Below are 20597 nucleotides of genomic sequence, written 5' to 3'. Positions count from 1 at the left end.
TACCTTATTCTGAGCAGAGAGAGCGGTAACCTTCAAGTCATCCTGTAGGGACTTCAACGTGTTCTGCAGTCTGAAATGATAAATCACATTACATAACAAATTCACACAAAGTCACTCGTGAAGCCCACAGTTTCAGTTTCAGTAGCTCAAGAAGGCGTCACTGCGTTCGGACAAATCCATATACGCTACACCAAATCTGCCAAGCAGATGCCTGACCAGCAGCGTAACCCAATGCGCTGTTAATAACAAAGAACAAACCAGGTAAGCATTTGTTCACATTTACCATTCTCAAAGTCTTCATTAATCAAACTGTCAATAACAAAGAACAAACCAGGTAAGCATTTGTTCACATTTACCATTCTCAAAGTCTTCATTGATTATTTGTTGTTGTTGTTTTGCAAAAAATCACAAGCTTCACAAAAAATTACCAAATTGAAATAAAGCTCAAAAGTTATGGAAAATAAATGGAGAATACAACAATCGTATGTTCAATGTTGACAGGATGAGAAACCTCACAGTCATGAGAAGATAAACATGAGTTTGAAAAAAACAACCCAAAAAACACAAACTATTTTGAAGAAAAAAATCTCAAAATCATATGGGCAGAAACTGAACTGAAATATCTGCAAATATATTGACCATAACAACCAGGTGCAATTATGTTGTTTTCCACTACTATTATGTTGTTCCACACACACACACACTTCCACACCTGTCCACCCACAAACACTGTCATACAATATCACAACACACACACACACACACACACTGTTTACAATATTTCAACTTGAAGCCTTCATCAGGAGGTTTCATAGTAACATAAATATTCACAGTAACAGTAACAAAGAAAAATACTAACTTCATGTATCTTTGGTTGATTCTCTCCTTCTCATTTTCTGTCACCTGCAATCAAACAGAACATAATGAGCAAATGTAATATGCCTTGAAAACTGATAGAAAGACACACACACACACACACACACACAAACCCGCACACATACACACTCTTTCACACACACATACAAATATAAGCATACATACATATGCATACACACACACTCTTTTACTACACACACACACATATATAAACACACACACACACATACACACACGAATACAAACACACACATTGTTTTACACACACACACACACACACACACACACACACACACACACAAACACACTCTTTCACACACACATACAAATATAAGCATACATACATATGCATACACACACACTCTTTTACTACAAACACACACATATATAAACACACACACACACACACACACACACGAACACAAACACACACATTGTTTTACACACGCACACACACACACACACACACATTTCCACACACAAACCACTTGCCATGAGGTCCTCCATCTCATCAATGATGTGCTGCTTCTCTCGCTCAAACGTGTTCTCCTGCATCACCTGTTTCAGTTTGGCCAGGTGCAGCTCATCAGACAGGTCCAACACTTTCTCCTGCACACCATTCGACACAACCACATTGTACTGTATTGTATTGTATTTCTCTTTTTATCACAACAGATTTCTCTGTGTGAAATTCGGGCTGCTCTCCTCAGGGAGAGCGCGTCGCTACACTACAGCGCCACCCACTTTTTTTGTATTTTTTTCCAGCGTGCAGTTTAATCGTTTTTCCTATCGAAGTGGATTTTTCTACAGAATTTTGCCAGGAACAACCTTTTTGTTGCCGTGGGTTCTTTTATGTGCACTAAGTGCATGCTGCACACGGGACCTTGGTTTATCGTCTCATCCGAATGACTAGTGTCCAGACCACCACTCAAGGTCTAAAGGAGGGGGAGAAAATATCGGCGGCTGAGCAATATAAATACCGGAATGTGTAACAAAATCAACACAGATCATAAGCCATGACAGCAATACATCCTGAGCTTGTAGGCCAAATTTGTGACCTACTTCAGACACTCAATAGTTTCTACTTTAAAATGACTCTGGACTTACCTCCAGGACATCAACAGTTGTTGATGACTCTATTTCTTTCAGGGCAATTTCTGAAACAGAAATAAACACATGTTACTGAACAGCTGCTGTGTGCCTGCAGAACACGTGCGTTATGTTTTGCTGGTGTTGCTCACAGTGGAAGGGAAATAATCCAAGTCGGTGCACAATGTTCTCAAGAATGCACTGGGATGGATTTTGCTCCTTCAAATTATGTTTTCTCCACAAAATTTATACATGCAAACTAAAAGTAAAGAATTACAAATATAATCTATATTGTGTTCCTTGATAATATCAAGTTCTAAATTATCAGCTGGAATTTTTTTTTTTTTTTTTTTTTAAAGAAAGAAGAAAATCAATGAAGTCTTCAAACAAAACAACTTTTTGACTCACTTGTGTAAGCAAAGTGAGTCTATGTTTTAACCCGGTGTTCGGTTGTCTGTGTGTGTGTGTGTGTGTGTGTGTGTGTCCGTGTGTCTGTGTGTCCGTGGTAAACTTTAACACTGACATTTTCTCTACAAATACTTTGTCAGTTGACACCAAATTAGGTATAAAAATAGGAAAAATTCAGTTCTTTCCAGTCATCTTGTTTAAAACAATATTGCACCTCTGGGATGGGCACAAAAAAATTTAAAAAAAGAAGCCTAATTATATGCAAACTGCATTTACTGTTATATTTATATTTTTTGTATTCTCTAAACTTGGCACTTTGACCTCTTATTCTGACACAACAACAAGAGCAGTCATTATTATCATTTTTTGTTCAAACAGGAACTTCTTTTGCTAAGCATGGAAGTTTTATTTATTTTGCAAACGTTTTGGTGCAGATAGTAAAAAAGGGAAATTACTCTGTAATTAATGCTAGGGGACTTAATTTATCACAAGTGAGTCTTGAAGGACTTGCCTCTCTTGTTTTTTCTTACATTCAACTCTCCAGCACATGCAAAGCCTGATTTCTTTTTGCACTGATGATCTACTTTCTCCTCTCCAGGACATAACTCTTTTTCATTTTCTACTTGTAAGCTTCATTGTTCTTAATTCCCTTTGGTTGATAATTCATGCTACAATAAATTTCTACCCGCAGTTTAAATTTTCAAACATTATGACTGGACTTAACATCAGACTTTCTTACTGCCTACTTTGGGAGGTTATCGGCCGTAGCTACTTTCGTTTTCTCCGCATAGGCAGGTAGTAGTTTGCACATGACAGGAATCATACCCATGCCGGAGTCTGCACAAGCGGGTCACGGTTTAGTATGTGTAATTAAACACTGTTTTAAACCAACTCGCCTTGCTTTTCAGCCGCCAAATCGTCCAGCTCTTCGTCCCTTCGCACCAGCTCTGACACCAGGAACTGGCGGTCGCTGTCTGAAGCGGTGAGTGCCTGGCGAAACTCTCTGCGCAGTCGTCGCTCCCGGTCCTGGCGTGCCCGGATCTCCCCCCTCAGCCAGATCAGCTTGTTCTGGGCACCGGGTTTATTCACACTCAACACTGGTTCATTGCCTTTTCACAGGCACAGGAAATCCCCATTTAACATGTGCAAAAACAAAAACAACCCCCACCCCCCTCCCAAAATCAACAACCAATCTCACACAATCATTTTCATTGCTACTCTGGTAATAAATAAGCATGGTAAAGTAGAGAAACAAATGAAAAAAAACAAAAAAACATTCATAAATAAATGAAAGAATAACAAATAAATCACTGAATAAGCCATTCCAAGTCAGCAGTGAACCACTGGACCTCTTGGGTTCTTCAGGTAAACCAGAACATTGAAATGATTCTGCACTTAATTTTCCCAAATTATGCTGCAAAGCAAAAGTTGTACAAGTATCTAAATAATCTTAAAAGTTAAAACAATCTGATGTCTTAGATTTCATTTCATTTTTAACAACCCCTTTGAATTAAAAGAAACAACAAAAACCCCAAAACCACTGAACAAAAGGTAATTCAGTATAAAGCTATTATACAATAGAAAATTATCTGTTAAAGTACATGTCTCTCCTTGTGGCCTAGAGGTAATACACCCAATTAGGAAGCAAGTTTCCACCAGTTCGACCCCTGTGTATGAACCAGGATTTTTACTCAACAAAGATACACACACATGTGCATGCAAGCACACACACACACACACACACACATACAAACGCAGAAGAAAAAAATACTCAGAGAAACACTTTTTGCTGCACACTGCCGTACTAACCTTGACCTCAGTGAGCAAGATGTTGGGAGCACCCACCAGACTGTGCAAACTCTTCATCCCATTGATTGGCTGCAAAACACAAGACACACACTGGTTAATTTCCTACTTTAGAATCCGAAATTCTAGGACATTTTCAAATTGAAAAAAAATCATGCATTTTGCAATGCAGGCATGGGAGAAATGGCAAGCAGCAGCTAATCCAAGCTCAATGTCAAACTGTTTTAAGAGTGACCTGCCCATGTCAAGCAACAGGAAAAGACAGCTTCACAATGAAATACAGTTCTACAACAGTTACATGTTTTCTACAATGTTTTAACTCTTTCAACCCAATAGGTTACTTCAGCTGACTAGACAGTGCATCACCATAGGCGACTTTAGTCAACATCAAGGGGTCATATCAAAAGGACCATTTTTTATTTTACATTGTAACAAAGCTTGACAGATGCAGCCAATTTCCTGAAAAATAGAACAATGACTAACCTTCGACCCCCTCCATCCTCCCACCCCCAACCCCCCCGCACCCCTCCCCCGCCCCTTCTCCCCTCTCCCCACCTAGTCTGATGCGAACAAGTCCATTGTGTTGTTTTCACATGAGCTGAAGCCTGTGACTGAGAGCTTCGAGTCTAAAAAATATCCAGCATGGGGCAGTGTTTTTCACACAGAAACTTGGCGCTGAAAGAGTTAATAATCTATTTCTCTGTGTTTTTGTGAACAATTATTTAGTGATTTGTGCTGTGCATTCAACAGGTGTATGCTTTCAGGTAACCTTTGGTGCATTGTGCTGTGTTTGCAGCTATATCTGAGCCATTGTACCAGCAACCTGTTGTAGTGTGGATCTCCAACCAGAATTTTGCACACCGCGTTAACTCGTACCTGGAACCAGCGTTTACTTTGTCTTACTGTCCTCTCCAACCTAATATTCAAATGTAAAAATAAACGATTTAACTACACATCTACAATCACCAGTATGTGTGATGGGACATTAAACAAAATTCCTCCTCCTCTTCCTAAAATAGTGTGATTTCAGGACGCAGAGGAATATGTTCATCTGCAAATGCACGGGAATTCACAGTGTTCCACAAGTTTGTAACTCAAAATTCTCTTTCTCTGGCAAAGGTAACACTATTAACACTATGAAGAACAAATTTTCTTCAAAGTAAAAATAAAGTCTTCTTCCCTGTTTGACACCCATAATAGGGTACACAAGTTCAATAACTCTCCAAAAGACAAGAGTTACCTGACATCTTGTGGTTGCCACATCAAGAGCTGCTGTGTCCAGTACAGCATCAATCTCAATGGCGATCTCTTGTATCAGGCTCTGGAAAAGCAAGCAAGCACGTATATATATATATATATATATATATATATATATATATATATATATATATATATATATATATATATGTGTGTGTGTGTGTGTGTGTGTGTGTGTGTGTCTGTGTGTATGTATGTATGTCTGTATGATGTATGTATGCGTGTGTGTGTATATATATATATATATATATATATATATATATTCCAGTCACTGACTGCAGCCAGTCTAGTGGATCAACATCAAATCAAAAGGATTGGAATCATGAAAAGCAAACAACACAACAATCATTTTACAATCATTTGTATCAAGAAGTGTAAAAAGTGTTATCCAAATCACAATTTCAGGGAATCTGTACAAATCAAACCTAGCTAAGCAAATCTGATCTCGAAAAAAAATAAAATAAAATAAAATAAATAAATAAATAAATAATATAAAAAGAGGGTGACACATCTCTCACTCATCCCACAAATTCTATTCTGCCAAATTTTCGCCTCCTCAGTCTTCCTTGAGACATTAACGCTGCTTGGTTTCTGGTGTCAGCAGTTCATGCACACTTTAAAGGCAAGGCAAAACAAGTGGAGCGAGAGCAAAGAAGCGAGAGGGGGAGAAAAAAAATCACAGACGCACAGTTGGCCAGAAATGCCCGAGTTGGTGAAAACTCATCCCCCAAAGTGGCCAGAAATGCCCGAGTTGGTGAAAACTCATCCCCCAAAGTGGCCAGAAATGACCGAACTGGTGAAAACTCATCCCCCAAAGCAGCACACACACTCACCAGCTGATGCTTGTCCAGATTCTCCAACTCCACATGTGCTCTGGCCAGCTGGTCCTCAAGCCTCTTCACCCTGTGCAACACAGCACCCATTCATTTATTTTGTTATTCATTTATTTACTTATCCATTCATTCATTTGCTGTTGTTTTGTGGCCAGCCAACCCCAAAGGTCTAAATCGGGGCTTAAAATCTTTCTTTTTTTTCCCCAATAGAACCCCCTTCAATCCCCCCCTGGCCCCCCTCCCACCCACCCCCAAAAAACCAACCCAACAACAACAACAAAAAACACTACCTGGTAAACAAAACTAGGCACAAGTGCCGTCACACACAAGTAATCAAACACAGGACATGCCTCTGACTTTGACCATTCCACCAAGTTCCCAGCAGAAATGAAAACAAAAACACAACAAAAACAAAAACAAAAAAAACAAACAAAAACGCTAACCTGAAAATAAACACAATACTTAACACACAAAACTATCTATGACATACATACAACACCAGAAACAGCCAACAAGCACTCCATATGCCGCAGGCTTTAAAAAAATTTATAAAAAAAAAAAAAGGAAAAAAAGAACACAATACAGCAAGAGTATCCACCAAGTGGAGAAAAAAATAAAAATTAAAAGACAAAAAAATGTTCAATGCTTTCTAGACACACACACAAACAAGACCGACTGCACCAGCAAGGCAGAAAGAAAGGAAGGGAAAGATGACAGACAGACAAGGAAAAGGCCAGAAACAAAGACAGTGACATAAAAAGGGGAAATTTCCAACACAGAATTTCCAGAAGAAGAGGATAGCATTTATACTGAAAGAGCCCCCCAACATCCTCTTACGAGGGGAACACAACATACATGTTGTCGGAAACGGCAAAATTTCAGGCACAGACGTGGAAAAAATGGTGGACAGCTGCAACAGGGTGAACGATGGAGGGGGGAAGGAGAACCTTCTCCGTATCCCGCGCTTTAATACCAAGACCGCGGGCCAACGCTCATCCTCTTTCCAGGCCCCGTCCTTGTGGAATAAGCTCCCTCTTTCCCTCCGCAGTTCGGTTTCTTTGTCATCCTTCAAATCTTCTCTTAAAACTACTCTTTTCACATCCTGACTGGCATCTCTGTTTCATTCCTCTCCAGTTTGTGTGTCCCTTCTGTGTGTGCGTCTGTTGTGTGCGTGATAAGAGAATGGCAAAATCGTGGTGGAAGTGGTGACTGTCCCTTGATGCCTGTGCTGTTTCGTCCCAGTATACTTGTCCTACATGTATTTTTTGTTTCTGTAAGCGCTTAGGGCTTTGGTGAGATTAAGCGCCATAAATGCCCATTATTATTATTATCATTATTATTATTATTATTATCATTATAAATGAAAACACAGCTATGAAACCAATGGCAGTCATTCTTTTAAGTCAAACACGGTGGGGTAAAAAATCACACAAATACTAAACCTATATGTTCTGACTATAACAGTGTTAATGCATTACCTGCTCATGTCATCTTCAGCATACTGCGTCTGCACATGAGAACATCAGTAACTTCAATTTGTGTGTTACCTACAATTTGGTAATTAAATCTGAGTGATATATATATATAAATTATATATATATATATATATACACACACACGCACACACATATATATAGAGATAGATAAATAGTGATATTGACCATTAATATATTTCATCCATTTCATTCTTATCACATTTTTTTAAATATTTTTTTTATTCAAACAAGCACCCACCCCCTCTTCGTTCTGTTCAACAATGCTGATTATCAGTTCTCCACTATCACTACCCAGTCTTTTATTTCCAGAGGGTGTGAAACTATTATGCATGCACTGTTGTAATTCCCAAGTAACAGCTCATGAAATCCACAATGTTCTAAAAGCAAACTGTCTGGATTTCCTACCAAAGCCAAAGCTTTTCGCACTTCCTCTTATTTTCTTGGAACTAGACACAATCTAATTTTTAAGAATTTTTTCAGAATGTAATCTACAATCGTCAAACTGGTCAAAAGTATTTCAATAACTCTTCAGATATCAATCAATCCTTTCACAATTTCTTTTTTTTTTTTTCTTTTTTCTTTCCAGCACAACCTGTTCAAACAAATCTGAATGCTTTATCCCTTCATCATTTTCTGTTGTGTTTTTTTTCAGCACAATCTGTTCAAACAAATCTGAATGCTTTAGAACTTATATACCCTATGTCTTATGCAGCAGGCAAATTAGTGCAATATTCAAAATGATTCAATCAAAGTAATCAAATAAAAATTGAAAAAAAATAAAACCCAATGTTAATCATTCAAATATTCTGACAATCTCCCTGCAACACAGCACACAACATCTGACAGTGGAAACAAGCACACAGAGAAAGAAGTCACTCCACTGACCACTGCATCCCTTTGGAAGAAGACAGCTGTGCCACTACTTTCCTTTAGCCACAAAGAGTTTGGCCGTGTATGTAAGACAACGTGCAAACAGGCATACACACACACACACACACACACACAGACACCCCCCTCCACAAACCCTCCACCACTACCCACAGGATCTTTGTCCTTGTAAAATGAATAATGATCACTGCTGTATTTTCAACTTAAAACTTTGCCTTCTGATGCAGCAACTGGCCAAAAAGGATCCTGCTCAGTGCTAGGAAAAACAGTGTAGAGAAGCCACACATACCTTATATCCACAGTAACAACAACCTTGTACATGTTCTGTACTATTTAGGTTAAAGGTTCTTAGCCTTCCACTGTCATGGGAGCAGCGAATTCATATCCACTGTGTCTGGGGCTTGACACCCGAAGGCAGGGCCCAATCCACTCCTTCTGCCACTTCAACCTTCCCAAACCAAACTCAGGTACCCAGTCACACCTGGGTGGAGGGAGGAAACTCGGAGTAAAGCGCCTTTCCCAAAGACGCAATACCATGCCAAAACGGGGTCTTGAACCCTATCACTGGTGATCATCTGGATCAGAAGCCCAACGCCTGATTTGGCCACAGCACTTCTGGCAGTACCATCAGGCATTACATTACTATTCTTCAAACAGATAAATTTTTCCCCCCAACACCACTAAATATACAGAAAGAAAGAAACTAGTACCTTCTTCCTCTTCTGTGTTCATGGACTGCAACTCCTATGTTCACTCGTACGTACAGGAGTAGGCTTTTACGTGGATGACCGTTTTTACCCTGCCATGTAGGCAGCCATACTCCACTTTCGGGGGTATGCATGCTGGGTATGTTCTTGTTTCCATAACCCACTGAATGGTGACATGGATAACAGGATCTTTAACGTGAGTATTTGATCTTCTGCTTGCGTATAAACATGAAGGGGGTTCAGGCACTAGCAGGTCTGCATATATGTTGACCTAGATCGGAAAAAATCTCCACCCTTTACCCACCAGGCGCCTTTACCGAGATTCGAACCCGGGACCCTCAGACTGAAAGTTCAACGCTTTAACCACTCGGTTATTTCACCCGTCAACGTCCACTTTCAAAAAGCAAGGCTAACAGCTAGTTATCTCGAAACCAGTTATCTCAAACAAGGACACACTTTGGCTCTTCTCACTTTTGCCACTTTCAGCTTCAACTTCTGATACACCAGGCAAACAACTATCCTCCATATCTTAAAACTCTTGTCAAACAACAACACATTCTGGCAGTCCTTGCTTTTTTTATTCTTTATTTCTGTCTTCTGATAACTGAACTGAACCTTTAAACAAATGAAATACAGGCTTAAGTCTAGCAACTAATCTTCAAAGTACTAACCGCTGCATCAAGGAGCATGCAAAGAAAGCCTTTTTCTCTACATTTTTGCACAAGCAACACAAGATGTACAGAAGACAGTTCACTAGACAGCTATAACAGTTGCACACATAGGTGTGTAAAAACATGATCATATTGTAATGTTTATGTGATGTGTGTATATACACATACATGAGTGTACATATGCAAGTATATTGTATAGTATGTTTACATCATCTGATCTACCTTCCAGTTTTGTACATTTCTACTGTAAATCTTTTCTTCACAGTTTATTATATGCATTTTATACAGTGCTCAACAGTGTGTTTGCTCATGTGACACACAGCATTAGTTTCCACCGACATAAATTCTTATACAGTTATGAATAATGATGACGGTATTTCATGAAGTGTCTACATGAGTATAGTGCGTGAGGATAGAGTTTACTGAGCTGTGCCAAACACTTCCAAAGCCTGTGCATCATTAAATTACCAAGTATGTACCAGATGAACACTAGCAGCTAATGAAGATGGTAAATGTTCACTGATAAATGTGCTACCCTGATGATACTGGTTTTAAATGTGCTAGCACGTTCAGACCATGTCTGGAGAAACAGAGAGAGAGGAATGGATTAAAAAAAAAAAAAAAAAAAAAAAAGGTGCGACAACTGCACAAGCCCCAAAAGCATCACACAAACATAGTTACTAGGTCATAGAGGACTGTCCGTAAGCGAGGGTTTAGTGGTGTCTGAAATACCAAGGAAATAAAGAACCTTAAAAAAAAACCTGAAAACGACATAAAAATACCAGGTAACATTCTTACATCTGCCATACCTGCTTGGTACTGCCTAACGTTTTCAATAGCAGCACATATAACATGTACAAACCTCTAGAATTATATATGCATGCAAAAAATTTAATAAAAAATTTTTTTTTTAATAAAAAAAGAACTATGTTTCCTGGCCCTAACAAACACAGTTCTGGCTTCTGTGATGCCACCTTTGTTATGAACAGATAAACTGTGTTTTGGAGAAAGACACCGGCTTCAAAGTTTTTTGTTTTGATTTTACGAAAGCTATTTTACACAAATGACAACCCCAAAGAAACAAATCCTCGCTTTCATCTATGTGGTGTTCTGCACAGTAATAACACACAAGGAAGTCATAAGCACCAAGAAATGACTGAAAACATGCAATTATTCTCATTTCTTTCTCCTGATTCTTTAAGCCATGTTATTCACCATTAAAAAAGCAAGAACTATGACCACCCTGGGTTGTTCCAATGTCTGTGGAGAGATAAATGACACATGAACAGGGTACTTTCCGGCAAATTTGTATTTAAAAAAAAAAAAAAGATAAACAAGAGAGGCAAGGCCTTCAAGACTCACTTGTGATACACTTAAAAAAAAAAATCTAATCATTAAAATGTGTTCTGTATTTGGTATTATAAAGCTTCGGGTTAAAAAAAAAAGAAAGAAAAAAGTCCTAACCAGATTCGAACCCCGCGTGTTCGGGTGAGAAGAAACTGTCTTACCCATTACAATATCGTGGCTCCTTAACTGACGTTCTAAAATTTAATATTTGAACATACTTTTTTAAAGGGCGATAAATCAATTGCGGTATTCGCAGTGAGAACGCTGTTTAAATCATATTATTCTGGTGTATCTTGGGCATTTAAAAAATCTTTAAGGGCAATAAAAAATTCTTTTTAAGTCCGCAGTAAAGTAGACGTGGCTATCACCGCAATCACACTGCAACATTTAGCCATTTTCTCTGATCTAGATAGATGTACAAGTTTAGTTACACCCGCCGGGAATGTAGTATGACACGGTTGATTCAATTTCTCTTTTATGTTCATTCTAGTTTTATAGTTTTAAAGTTGATATGAAAGTTTAGTATTTTGTTAAACTAATAACATGTAGAGCCAAGTACAAGTACTTCTAAATGTCGTAAGAAGTGAAAAGGACTTCATTTTGAGAAAAGTCAAGACTGGAAATTTTTTCGTTTCATCAATTCAAGGGTATTAACTCGCATGGTTTACAATTTTTAACTGTGAATTCTGACTGATTCTGTGGATATTTTTATGGCAATTTGGGGCATAATCCAGTAAGTGATGAGGCGTTCACAAATCTTTCTCTGAATAAATATTTAACGGTCTCCTTCTCCAACTTTCCATCACAAGTTATCGTGTATTGTCCATTAAATATAGGATTGAACGGGCAGGTCAACAACTTGAAACAAAAATGGCGTCGTTCGCATTTGTGAAGAATATGAGCACGTGCTTTGAATATGTATAAATATGTGTACGCAATTGATTTTTGCCCATGACCTTCAGGGCTCAGCCAACAGATATATAAAGTCCACTCGTCATATTGATTTAGTATTTTCCGAAAAAGACCACTTGGGCAAATGAACATAGTGAAAGCCCTGTACACTGAGAGTAAAACACACAAGCTTTTTATGTATTGAGTATAATTTCAAAATGTAATGTTTAAGATGAGAAAGATCAGTTTAAAGCAAATTAAGTCCCCTAGCATTAATTACAGATTAATTTCCCTTCTTTACTATCTGCACCAAAACGTTTGCAAAATAAATAAAACTTCCATGCTTAGCAAAAGAAGTTCAAAAATGATAATAATGACTGCTCTTGTTGTTGTGTCAGAATATCAGATCAAAGTGCCAAGTTTAGAGAATTAAAAAAAACAAAAAAAAAACAACAGTACATGAAGTTTGCATATAATTTGGCTTCTTTTTTATATTTTTTGTGCCCATCCCATATGTGCAATATTGTTTTAAACAAGATGACTGGAAAGAACTGAATTTTTCCTATTTTTATGCCTAATTTGGTGTCAACTGACAAAGTATTTGCAGAGAAAATGTCAATGCTAAAGCTTACCACGGACACACAGACAGAGACAACTGAACACCGGGTTAAAACATAGACTCACTTTGTTTACACAAGTGAGTCAATAAAAGGAGAATTGTTATTATTACGCCTGAAAAGGCCACACGCCCGTGGCAAAGAACACTGCTGATCAAATCACTTTGTGCTCTGTTCTGAACAGTCTACTGAATTAAACATTACGGAAACATACACAGGGTATTCCCTATAACAAGGAGGACGTTTCTTTCTTTTTTTTAAAGCACAATATATTAATATAAAAAAAAAGCAAATATATACAAAAGAAAAGGAAGAAACAGATCACTAACCTGGGTTTCAAATTCCTGTCTCACCAAGTCCAGTTTGCGCATCAGATTGGCATTTTCATCTTCATATCTGAAAAATAATCCAAAAATAATCTAAAAACTGGTTTAATTTATTTGCATACTTTCTACATACTGATATGTGGGTGGAGGGGGGGTGGTGGCATATCAGAACTTATACACACACGGCATATCAGAACTTATATACACACAGACTTACTGATCCAAATCATTCTTTTTACTCACCATTTGAAACAAGTGTTTGTCGAATTGGAAACTGTGTGCTGGAAACTGAACAATTCCAACTAGCTACCCTCCCCCCCCACCCCCCCCACCCCCACCATTCCCCCCTGTCTAAAAAACTGAAAAAGTGGAAAGATGTTAAATTGAAGACAACCACTACTACTGCATCAGTGTGTCATTGTCACACAATGACTGCAGTAACATTTTTGGTTTCATTACAGTTTTGGGGTTTGGTTTGGGGTTTTTTTGCCCTTTTTTTTTTTGCCCTTTCCAGAAATGCATTACTATTACAATGAGAATGTCTCAAAAAAAGCGTTTTGGTTTTTTGGGGGGTTTTGTTTCTTTACTGTTTCTAAGCCAAATCTACTGTCAACAAAGTATTTCCTGATCATTTTTTTAAAGTTTACCAAACACACACACACACACACACACACTCCAAAACACAGACTCACGCTGACTGTAAAGACAGAATGATGATGTCAGCCAAAAAAGGGATCTTAGAGACAATAAAAGCAATACTTGTGAATACATACAAAAAGAAAAGAAAGCAACAAAAGAAGCCTCTTTTCCACAAACACAGCCAGATGTCCCACATAAAAAGAGGTATACTTACCCTTTCAATCGTTTTTCCAACAGTTCCACTTCTTGTTTCAGTTTGTCTTCATTGCGACGAGCTATTTTGCCAGCAGATTTCTCTTCAGACAGTTCCAACTGAAGATAAAAACAAAGAAATGTCTGAGAACTGTAAGGATATAAGAGGGAGGGGGGAAAGAGGAATAAATAACAGATTTGCATGTTTTATTCATCGCATCTGCGTAAGTGCTTCATTATACAAAAAGACATTTTATGACAAATGTTTCTGTCCAACTGACTTCTTGTTTTGGACAAATATAATGTATTTAGTTGCATGTCCAAGCATGTTTGCTAAAGATACAAGCATTTGTGAATTATGTGGTTAAATTACAAAATGTGTCTCTAAGTTTAACAGTATCCTTGTTTTCGTTTTGTTGTGGTATTTCTGTTGTTCAAGTAGATGGAACTTGACATGCTGATGGCATATATACAAATTCTCAAATACCAAACAAATACCAGCCATACACATACAATCTTTGAATGGATGCTTATTTCGAATGTCTTCTGTCTCCAAGCTTTAAAAAAAAAATCAAAAAAAAAAATCAGCCCAATGTACTTTTTCCACACAAGATCAGTTTTTGGTTGGTTGATTAATTCTGTTATTTCTTGTCCATTTTCCTTCTTTATATATAAAATAAACCTTTTCTCTCCCTACCAGAAAAAGACTTAAGAATAGCATTTTCATCATTCAAGCACAGCAAACCAGCATCTTGACAGAACCAGCACCAATATTCCAACTGTAGTCTGGCATTCTGAAAGAACGGAATAATTGATGGCGATGCCAATTTCCCCCCTATTTCAGCATGTCTGGAAGTTTTAACATGTCATAATAAAACACTGTTCATTCTGATATGTGGCACTACTGAAGTCGAATCAACACACTACAGAGTGAATTTTGAACTCATAAAGGTAGAACACGCAGGTATTCTTTGCTGCAAGCTTTGCATAAACACTGCTGATGCTCATTTCCAAGGTGGGGAACGAGAGGTGAAGAGAATGGTCTAATTCTCTAAAACCAGATGTGGGGGAATAATGTAAACTGAGCTCTGACTGGCTCAGGCCAATTAAAAGTCATAGAACAAAACAAAAACATTCTCATTGGCTGATAGAACAGTATCACTTATGAGTTTACAGCCCTTATTCCCTCTTCACGCCAGCTCATGTTATTGTTTTATAAAAGAAAGAAACAAAGAAACAAAACCTACTAGATTTTTGCTACTTATCAAGGACTGGCCAGCTCCTTGGGTTTATGTGGTCAGGCACTGCTCCCTTTAGATAAAAAAAAAAAAAAAAATCTATCATGCTCTGACACTTCTTTGAAACTGAAACCGCTACTTCAGTGTAGCACTTTTATTGTAAACACAGTAGCATAGCATTCTGAAGCTCAAGCAAAGATACACTTAAAACAGTGTAGCTGGCAACAACAACAACGACAAAAAAAAGGGGTTACATAAAGATGAAAAAGCACCTACCTTGAGAGCCTCCAAGGCAGCCTCGTACTCTGCCCGACCGTGTTTCAGCTTCCTGTTGACCTCCTGCATCGTGTGGGCCTCCCTCACCTGACAGCCACACACTGACATTACATACCTGCCTCCCTCACCTGACAGCCACACACTGACATTACATACCTGCCTCCCTCACCTGACAGCCACACACTGACATTACATACCTGCCTCCCTCACCTGACAGCCACACACTGACATTACATACCTGCCTCCCTCACCTGACAGCCACACTGATATTACATACCTGCCTCCCTCACCTGACAGCCACACACTGACATTACATACCTGCCTCACTCAACTGACAGCCACACACTGATATTACATACCTGCCTCCCTCACCTGACAGCCACACACTGTACCCCCTCTACCTCCCTCACCTGACAGCCACACACTGACATTACATACCTGCCTCCCTCACCTGACAGCCACACACTGATATTACATACCTGCCTCCCTCACCTGACAGCCACACTGACATTACATACCTGCCTCCCTCACCTGACAGCCACACACTGACATTACATACCTGCCTCCCTCACCTGACAGCCACACACTGTACTCTACTGCCTCCCTCACCTGACAGCCACACACTGACATTACATACCTGCCTCCCTCACCTGACAGCCACACACTGTACTGCCTCCCTCACCTGACAGCCACTCACTAACTGTACTACCTCACTCACACAGCCACACACTAACTGTACTACCTCCCTCACACAGCCACACACTGGCTGTACTACCTCCCTCACACAGCCACACACTAACTGTACTACCTCCCTCACACAGCCACACACTAACTGTACTACCTCCCTCACACAGCCACACACTAACTGTACTACCTCCCTCACACAGCCACACACTGGCTGTACTGTCTCCCTCACACAGCCACACACTGACTGTACTACCTCCCTCACACAGCCACACACTGGCTGTACTGTCTCCCTCACACAGCCACACACTAACTGTACTACCTCCCTCACACAGCCACACACTAACTGTACTACCTCCCTCACACAGCCACACACTAACTGTACTACCTCCCTCACACAGCCACACACTGGCTGTACTGTCTCCCTCACCTGACAGCCACACACTGACTGTACTGTCTCCCTCACCTGACAGCCACACACTAACTGTACTGCCTCCCTCACCTGACAGCCACACACTAACTGTACTGCCTCCCTCACCTGACAGCCACACACTAACTGTACTACCTCCCTCACCTGACAGCCACACACTAACTGTACTGCCTCCCTCACCTGACAGCCACACACTAACTGTACTACCTCCCTCACCTGACAGCCACACACTAACTGTACTGCCTCCCTCACCTGACAGCCATCCACACACTGACGTTACATACCTGCCTCCCTCACCTGACAGCCACACACTGTACTGACTTCCTCACCTGACAGCCACCCGACTGGTATGCCTCCCTCAACCTGACAGCCAGCCACACACTGACGTTACATACTGCTCCCTAACTGACAGCACGCACTAGTACTGCCTTCCCTCACCTGACAGCCACACACTTACCCTCCCCCCCACACACACACAACTGTACTTGCCTCCGTCACCTGAACGCCACACACTAACTGTACTACCTCCATCTCCTGACAGCCACACACTGTACTGCCTCCCTATCCTGACAGCCACACACTGTACTGCCTTCCTCACCTGACAGCCCACACACTGTACTGCCTCCTCTCACCTGACAGCCACACACTGTACTGCCTCCCTCACCTGACAGCCACACACTGTACTGCCTCCCTCACCTGACAGCCACACACTGTACTGCCTCCCTCACCTGACAGCCACACACTGTACTCCACTGCCTCCCTCACCTGACAGCCACACACTGTACTCCACTGCCTCTCTCACCTGACAGCCACACACTGTACTGCCTCTCTCACCTGACAGCCACACACTAACTGTACTGCCCTGCATCATACCCTCCATGTGGGACATGCATGGGTGCTCTTTTAGCATGAATTTAATATCCCTTTCTCCTGTGCTAAGAAATTTCGTGTTTTCTATTGCTCTCTTTGTTTCTGACTTTCTTCTTGATTTTTGTCGTCTCTTCCTTCCTTACCATCTGCTTTACCGGTCCATACATCTACTCTTTTGACGGGCGCAATAGCCAGACAGACAAAAACAGAGAGAGAGAGAGAGAGAGAGAGAAGATATGACGGGCGCAATAGCCGAGTGGTTAAAGCGTTGGACTTTCAATCTGAGGGTCCCGGGTTCGAATCACGGTGACGGCGCCTGGTGGGTAAAGGGTGGAGATTTTTCCGATCTCCCAGGTCAACATACGTGCAGACCTGCTAGTGCCTGAACCCCCTTCATGTGTAAACGCATGAAGAAGATCAAATACGCACTTTAAAGATCCTGTAATCCATGTCAGCATTCGGTGGGTTATGGAAACAAGAACATACCCAGCATGCACACCCCCAAAAGCGGAGTATGGCTACCTACATGGCGGGGTAAAAACAGTCATGCATGTAAAAGCCCACTCGTGTACATGCGAGTGAATGTGGGAGTTGCAACACACGAACGCAGAAAAAAAAAGATCTACTCTTTTTCTGAAAAGCCTTGAACAATTATATTTTTGCATTTTTTCTGGACTTGGTAACTGAGCACTCTAACTGTGTTGCATTCTTTTTAGCTATTTAGTTATATGATTTGGAAAAAAAAAACAGAAAAAAAAGAATATTAAAACTCCTCTCCATAACTGGATTGTGTTAACAGGACTCTTAAAAAAATGCACTTCTAAACAAAGTTTTTGCATTAACGTTAAAATGACACTTCTGAGAACGTATAAAGTAACTATGAAAAGGATACTGCCTGAATCACAAAAATACTCAATGTTAAAAGCTTGTGTTCTATCTGAAAAGAACAATCATGGTCAGAATTATAAAAAAAAAACGAAAGATAATCTTCTTCCTTGCATTTGTGAGCAGTAAATCCCACATTTTTCTGTATCTGCAAGTGGGCTGTTTATGTGTATGACCATATTCACCCTGCCAGTTAGGCAGCCATACTTTATTTTCAGGGGATGAAAACTAATCATTTGCCTCACCTTTGCTTCATTCAGCTCTAATTTCAAACTGTCGTAACCCTTTGCAAGGCCATTTCTTTCCTGAAAAAGAACAAGAGTAAATGAAATTATTAAAAATTTTAAGTATCAGTTCAACAACAGGTAAAAATATTTAAAAAAAGTGTTCAGTGAATGACCTTTCTCATCCTCCTCAGTACATTCATGCTCTCTTTTTTTTTTCAAAATGTATACTCTGTCTGTCTATCTGTCTCTTCCTCAGAAACACACACGCACCAATACCATAATCATATAGCCTTACTCTTGAAACACATATGCTTTTATCTAAAGGCAAAAGTTGATACTGATTTGCAAGAATATGGCTGCTGTCACTTGAAATGGGCATGGCTTTCTATTGTGTGGTTCGTCCGTCGGGATCGACGAGGACCATCTAGTCATCCTGGGGGGGGGGGGGGGTTGGGCTGTGGGTGCGCAGATGACTGGTCAGGCCAATCCGCGCCCGGAAGGTTCTGACGCAGTGTGGACAGGGGATGGTGGCGGCTGTCGGGGACTTGCTGGCACTGCTTTTCCTGGCCTGTCTGCGTTGCTCTGCTGCAGCGATTCTGTTGGCCTCACAGGATTTGGCGCCTTTGTGGACAGCTGAAAGCCACTTTGGTCTGTCCATTGCATTCAGCTCCCATGTGTCGTGGCTGATGTTGAAGGCCTTCAGAGAAGCTTTCAGAGTGTCTTTGAAGCGCTTCTTTTGGCCTCCATGGGAGCGCTTGCCATGTTGGAGTTCACCGTACAGCAGTTTCTTGGGGAGCCGGTGGTCTGGCATGCGAACTACATGGCCTGCCCAGCGCAGCTGGGCCTGCATCAAGATGGTGTAGATACTGGGCAAGTTTGCACGAGTGAGCACCTTTCTATTGTACTATAACACTGTACAACTCACTGAACTTGTTCTGCCTCACACCCTTAACACTGCTGATACATTCTTCTTCTACATATTCTTTACCATGACTACCATAACAGCAGTTAAAGAGAAAGTTGAAACAGACTCAATAAAAGATCTATAGAATCCTTGAAGTACTTAAGAATCGACTCCGGTGTTTGTAAAGAGATCTAATAAAAGATCTATAGAATCCTTGAAGTACTTAAGAATCGACTCCGGTGTTTGTGAAGAGATCTATAGAATCATTGAAGTACTTTAGAATCGACTCTGGTGTTTGTGAGTTTCTACAAACAATACTGAAAAGGTTAAGCGTGTTACCTCATACAGCTGTTTCTTGTAAATCTCTGTTTCCTCTTTCGCTGCCTTTTCCCTGTGCTGCAACTCTATCAGCTTCTGTCGCAGGTCCTGCACATGAGTGGGGGAAAAAGCCAATTAGACAAGATATAAAAAAAAAATCATTAAAAAGACAGTGATGGTTTGACCAGCTGGAGAAAATATGGTGCATTTGTTTATCTCATTTGTTTTTGGCATATCACAGCTAACTTTGACGGTCAGATTGTTTTGTAGTAATATCAATCATAACACTATGCTTCACTGTAACACACACACACACATCTGCATACACAACAACAAATTCACATTCAGTTTTCTATTTTGAGTGTTAACTATAATGACTGCATAAACAAATCTCCCAAGGCAATAAACAAACCTGTCGCTTTCCAAACCTCCACTACAAGTGATTTGTTTTCACTTGCAACCAAGAGTTGAAACAGCATCTTACTACATCACAGTACCCAGGTACTGACCAACCCAGTCAAACTGGCTGAGAGTAATCACAGGACTTACATGTATTTTACCCGATGACTCAGACACCTGCGCTGCCAGGTCGGCCTTCACTGTGCTCAGTTCCTTCAGGTCACTCTGCAGGGACAGTAAATCAATCATCATCACGCTGTTTACTGGTGTCTACATCCCTCGCATTCACTTGTGATTACATGAACACAAACCTGTACACACAC

General features: G+C 40.2%; 1 protein-coding gene across 2 annotated transcripts in view; it reads right to left on the bottom strand.

The window, feature by feature from the left end:
* LOC143281329 (uncharacterized) overlaps positions 1–20597 on the bottom strand; it is a 60368-nt gene that overhangs the window by 9539 nt on the left and 30232 nt on the right. Inside the window, exons 15-30 of one of the 2 annotated variants that reach the window (XM_076586517.1) lie at positions 20425–20499; positions 19897–19983; positions 18672–18731; positions 15558–15644; positions 14066–14163; positions 13216–13282; positions 10713–10754; positions 7748–7776; positions 6270–6339; positions 5420–5500; positions 4183–4251; positions 3270–3441; positions 1984–2033; positions 1369–1485; positions 860–903; positions 4–70 (exon numbers count right to left, since the gene is read on the bottom strand). In XM_076586517.1, the coding sequence (XP_076442632.1) occupies positions 4–70; positions 860–903; positions 1369–1485; positions 1984–2033; positions 3270–3441; positions 4183–4251; positions 5420–5500; positions 6270–6339; positions 7748–7776; positions 10713–10754; positions 13216–13282; positions 14066–14163; positions 15558–15644; positions 18672–18731; positions 19897–19983; positions 20425–20499 (1215 nt within the window). The remainder of the gene's footprint in view (positions 1–3; positions 71–859; positions 904–1368; positions 1486–1983; positions 2034–3269; positions 3442–4182; positions 4252–5419; positions 5501–6269; positions 6340–7747; positions 7777–10712; positions 10755–13215; positions 13283–14065; positions 14164–15557; positions 15645–18671; positions 18732–19896; positions 19984–20424; positions 20500–20597) is intronic. The other variant, XM_076586519.1, reaches the window with a different exon arrangement.

The sequence above is a fragment of the Babylonia areolata genome, chromosome 4 (genome assembly GCF_041734735.1).
Source record: "Babylonia areolata isolate BAREFJ2019XMU chromosome 4, ASM4173473v1, whole genome shotgun sequence".
NCBI lineage: Eukaryota > Metazoa > Mollusca > Gastropoda > Neogastropoda > Buccinidae > Babylonia > Babylonia areolata.
This window is presented reverse-complemented; position numbering and strand designations above follow the sequence as displayed.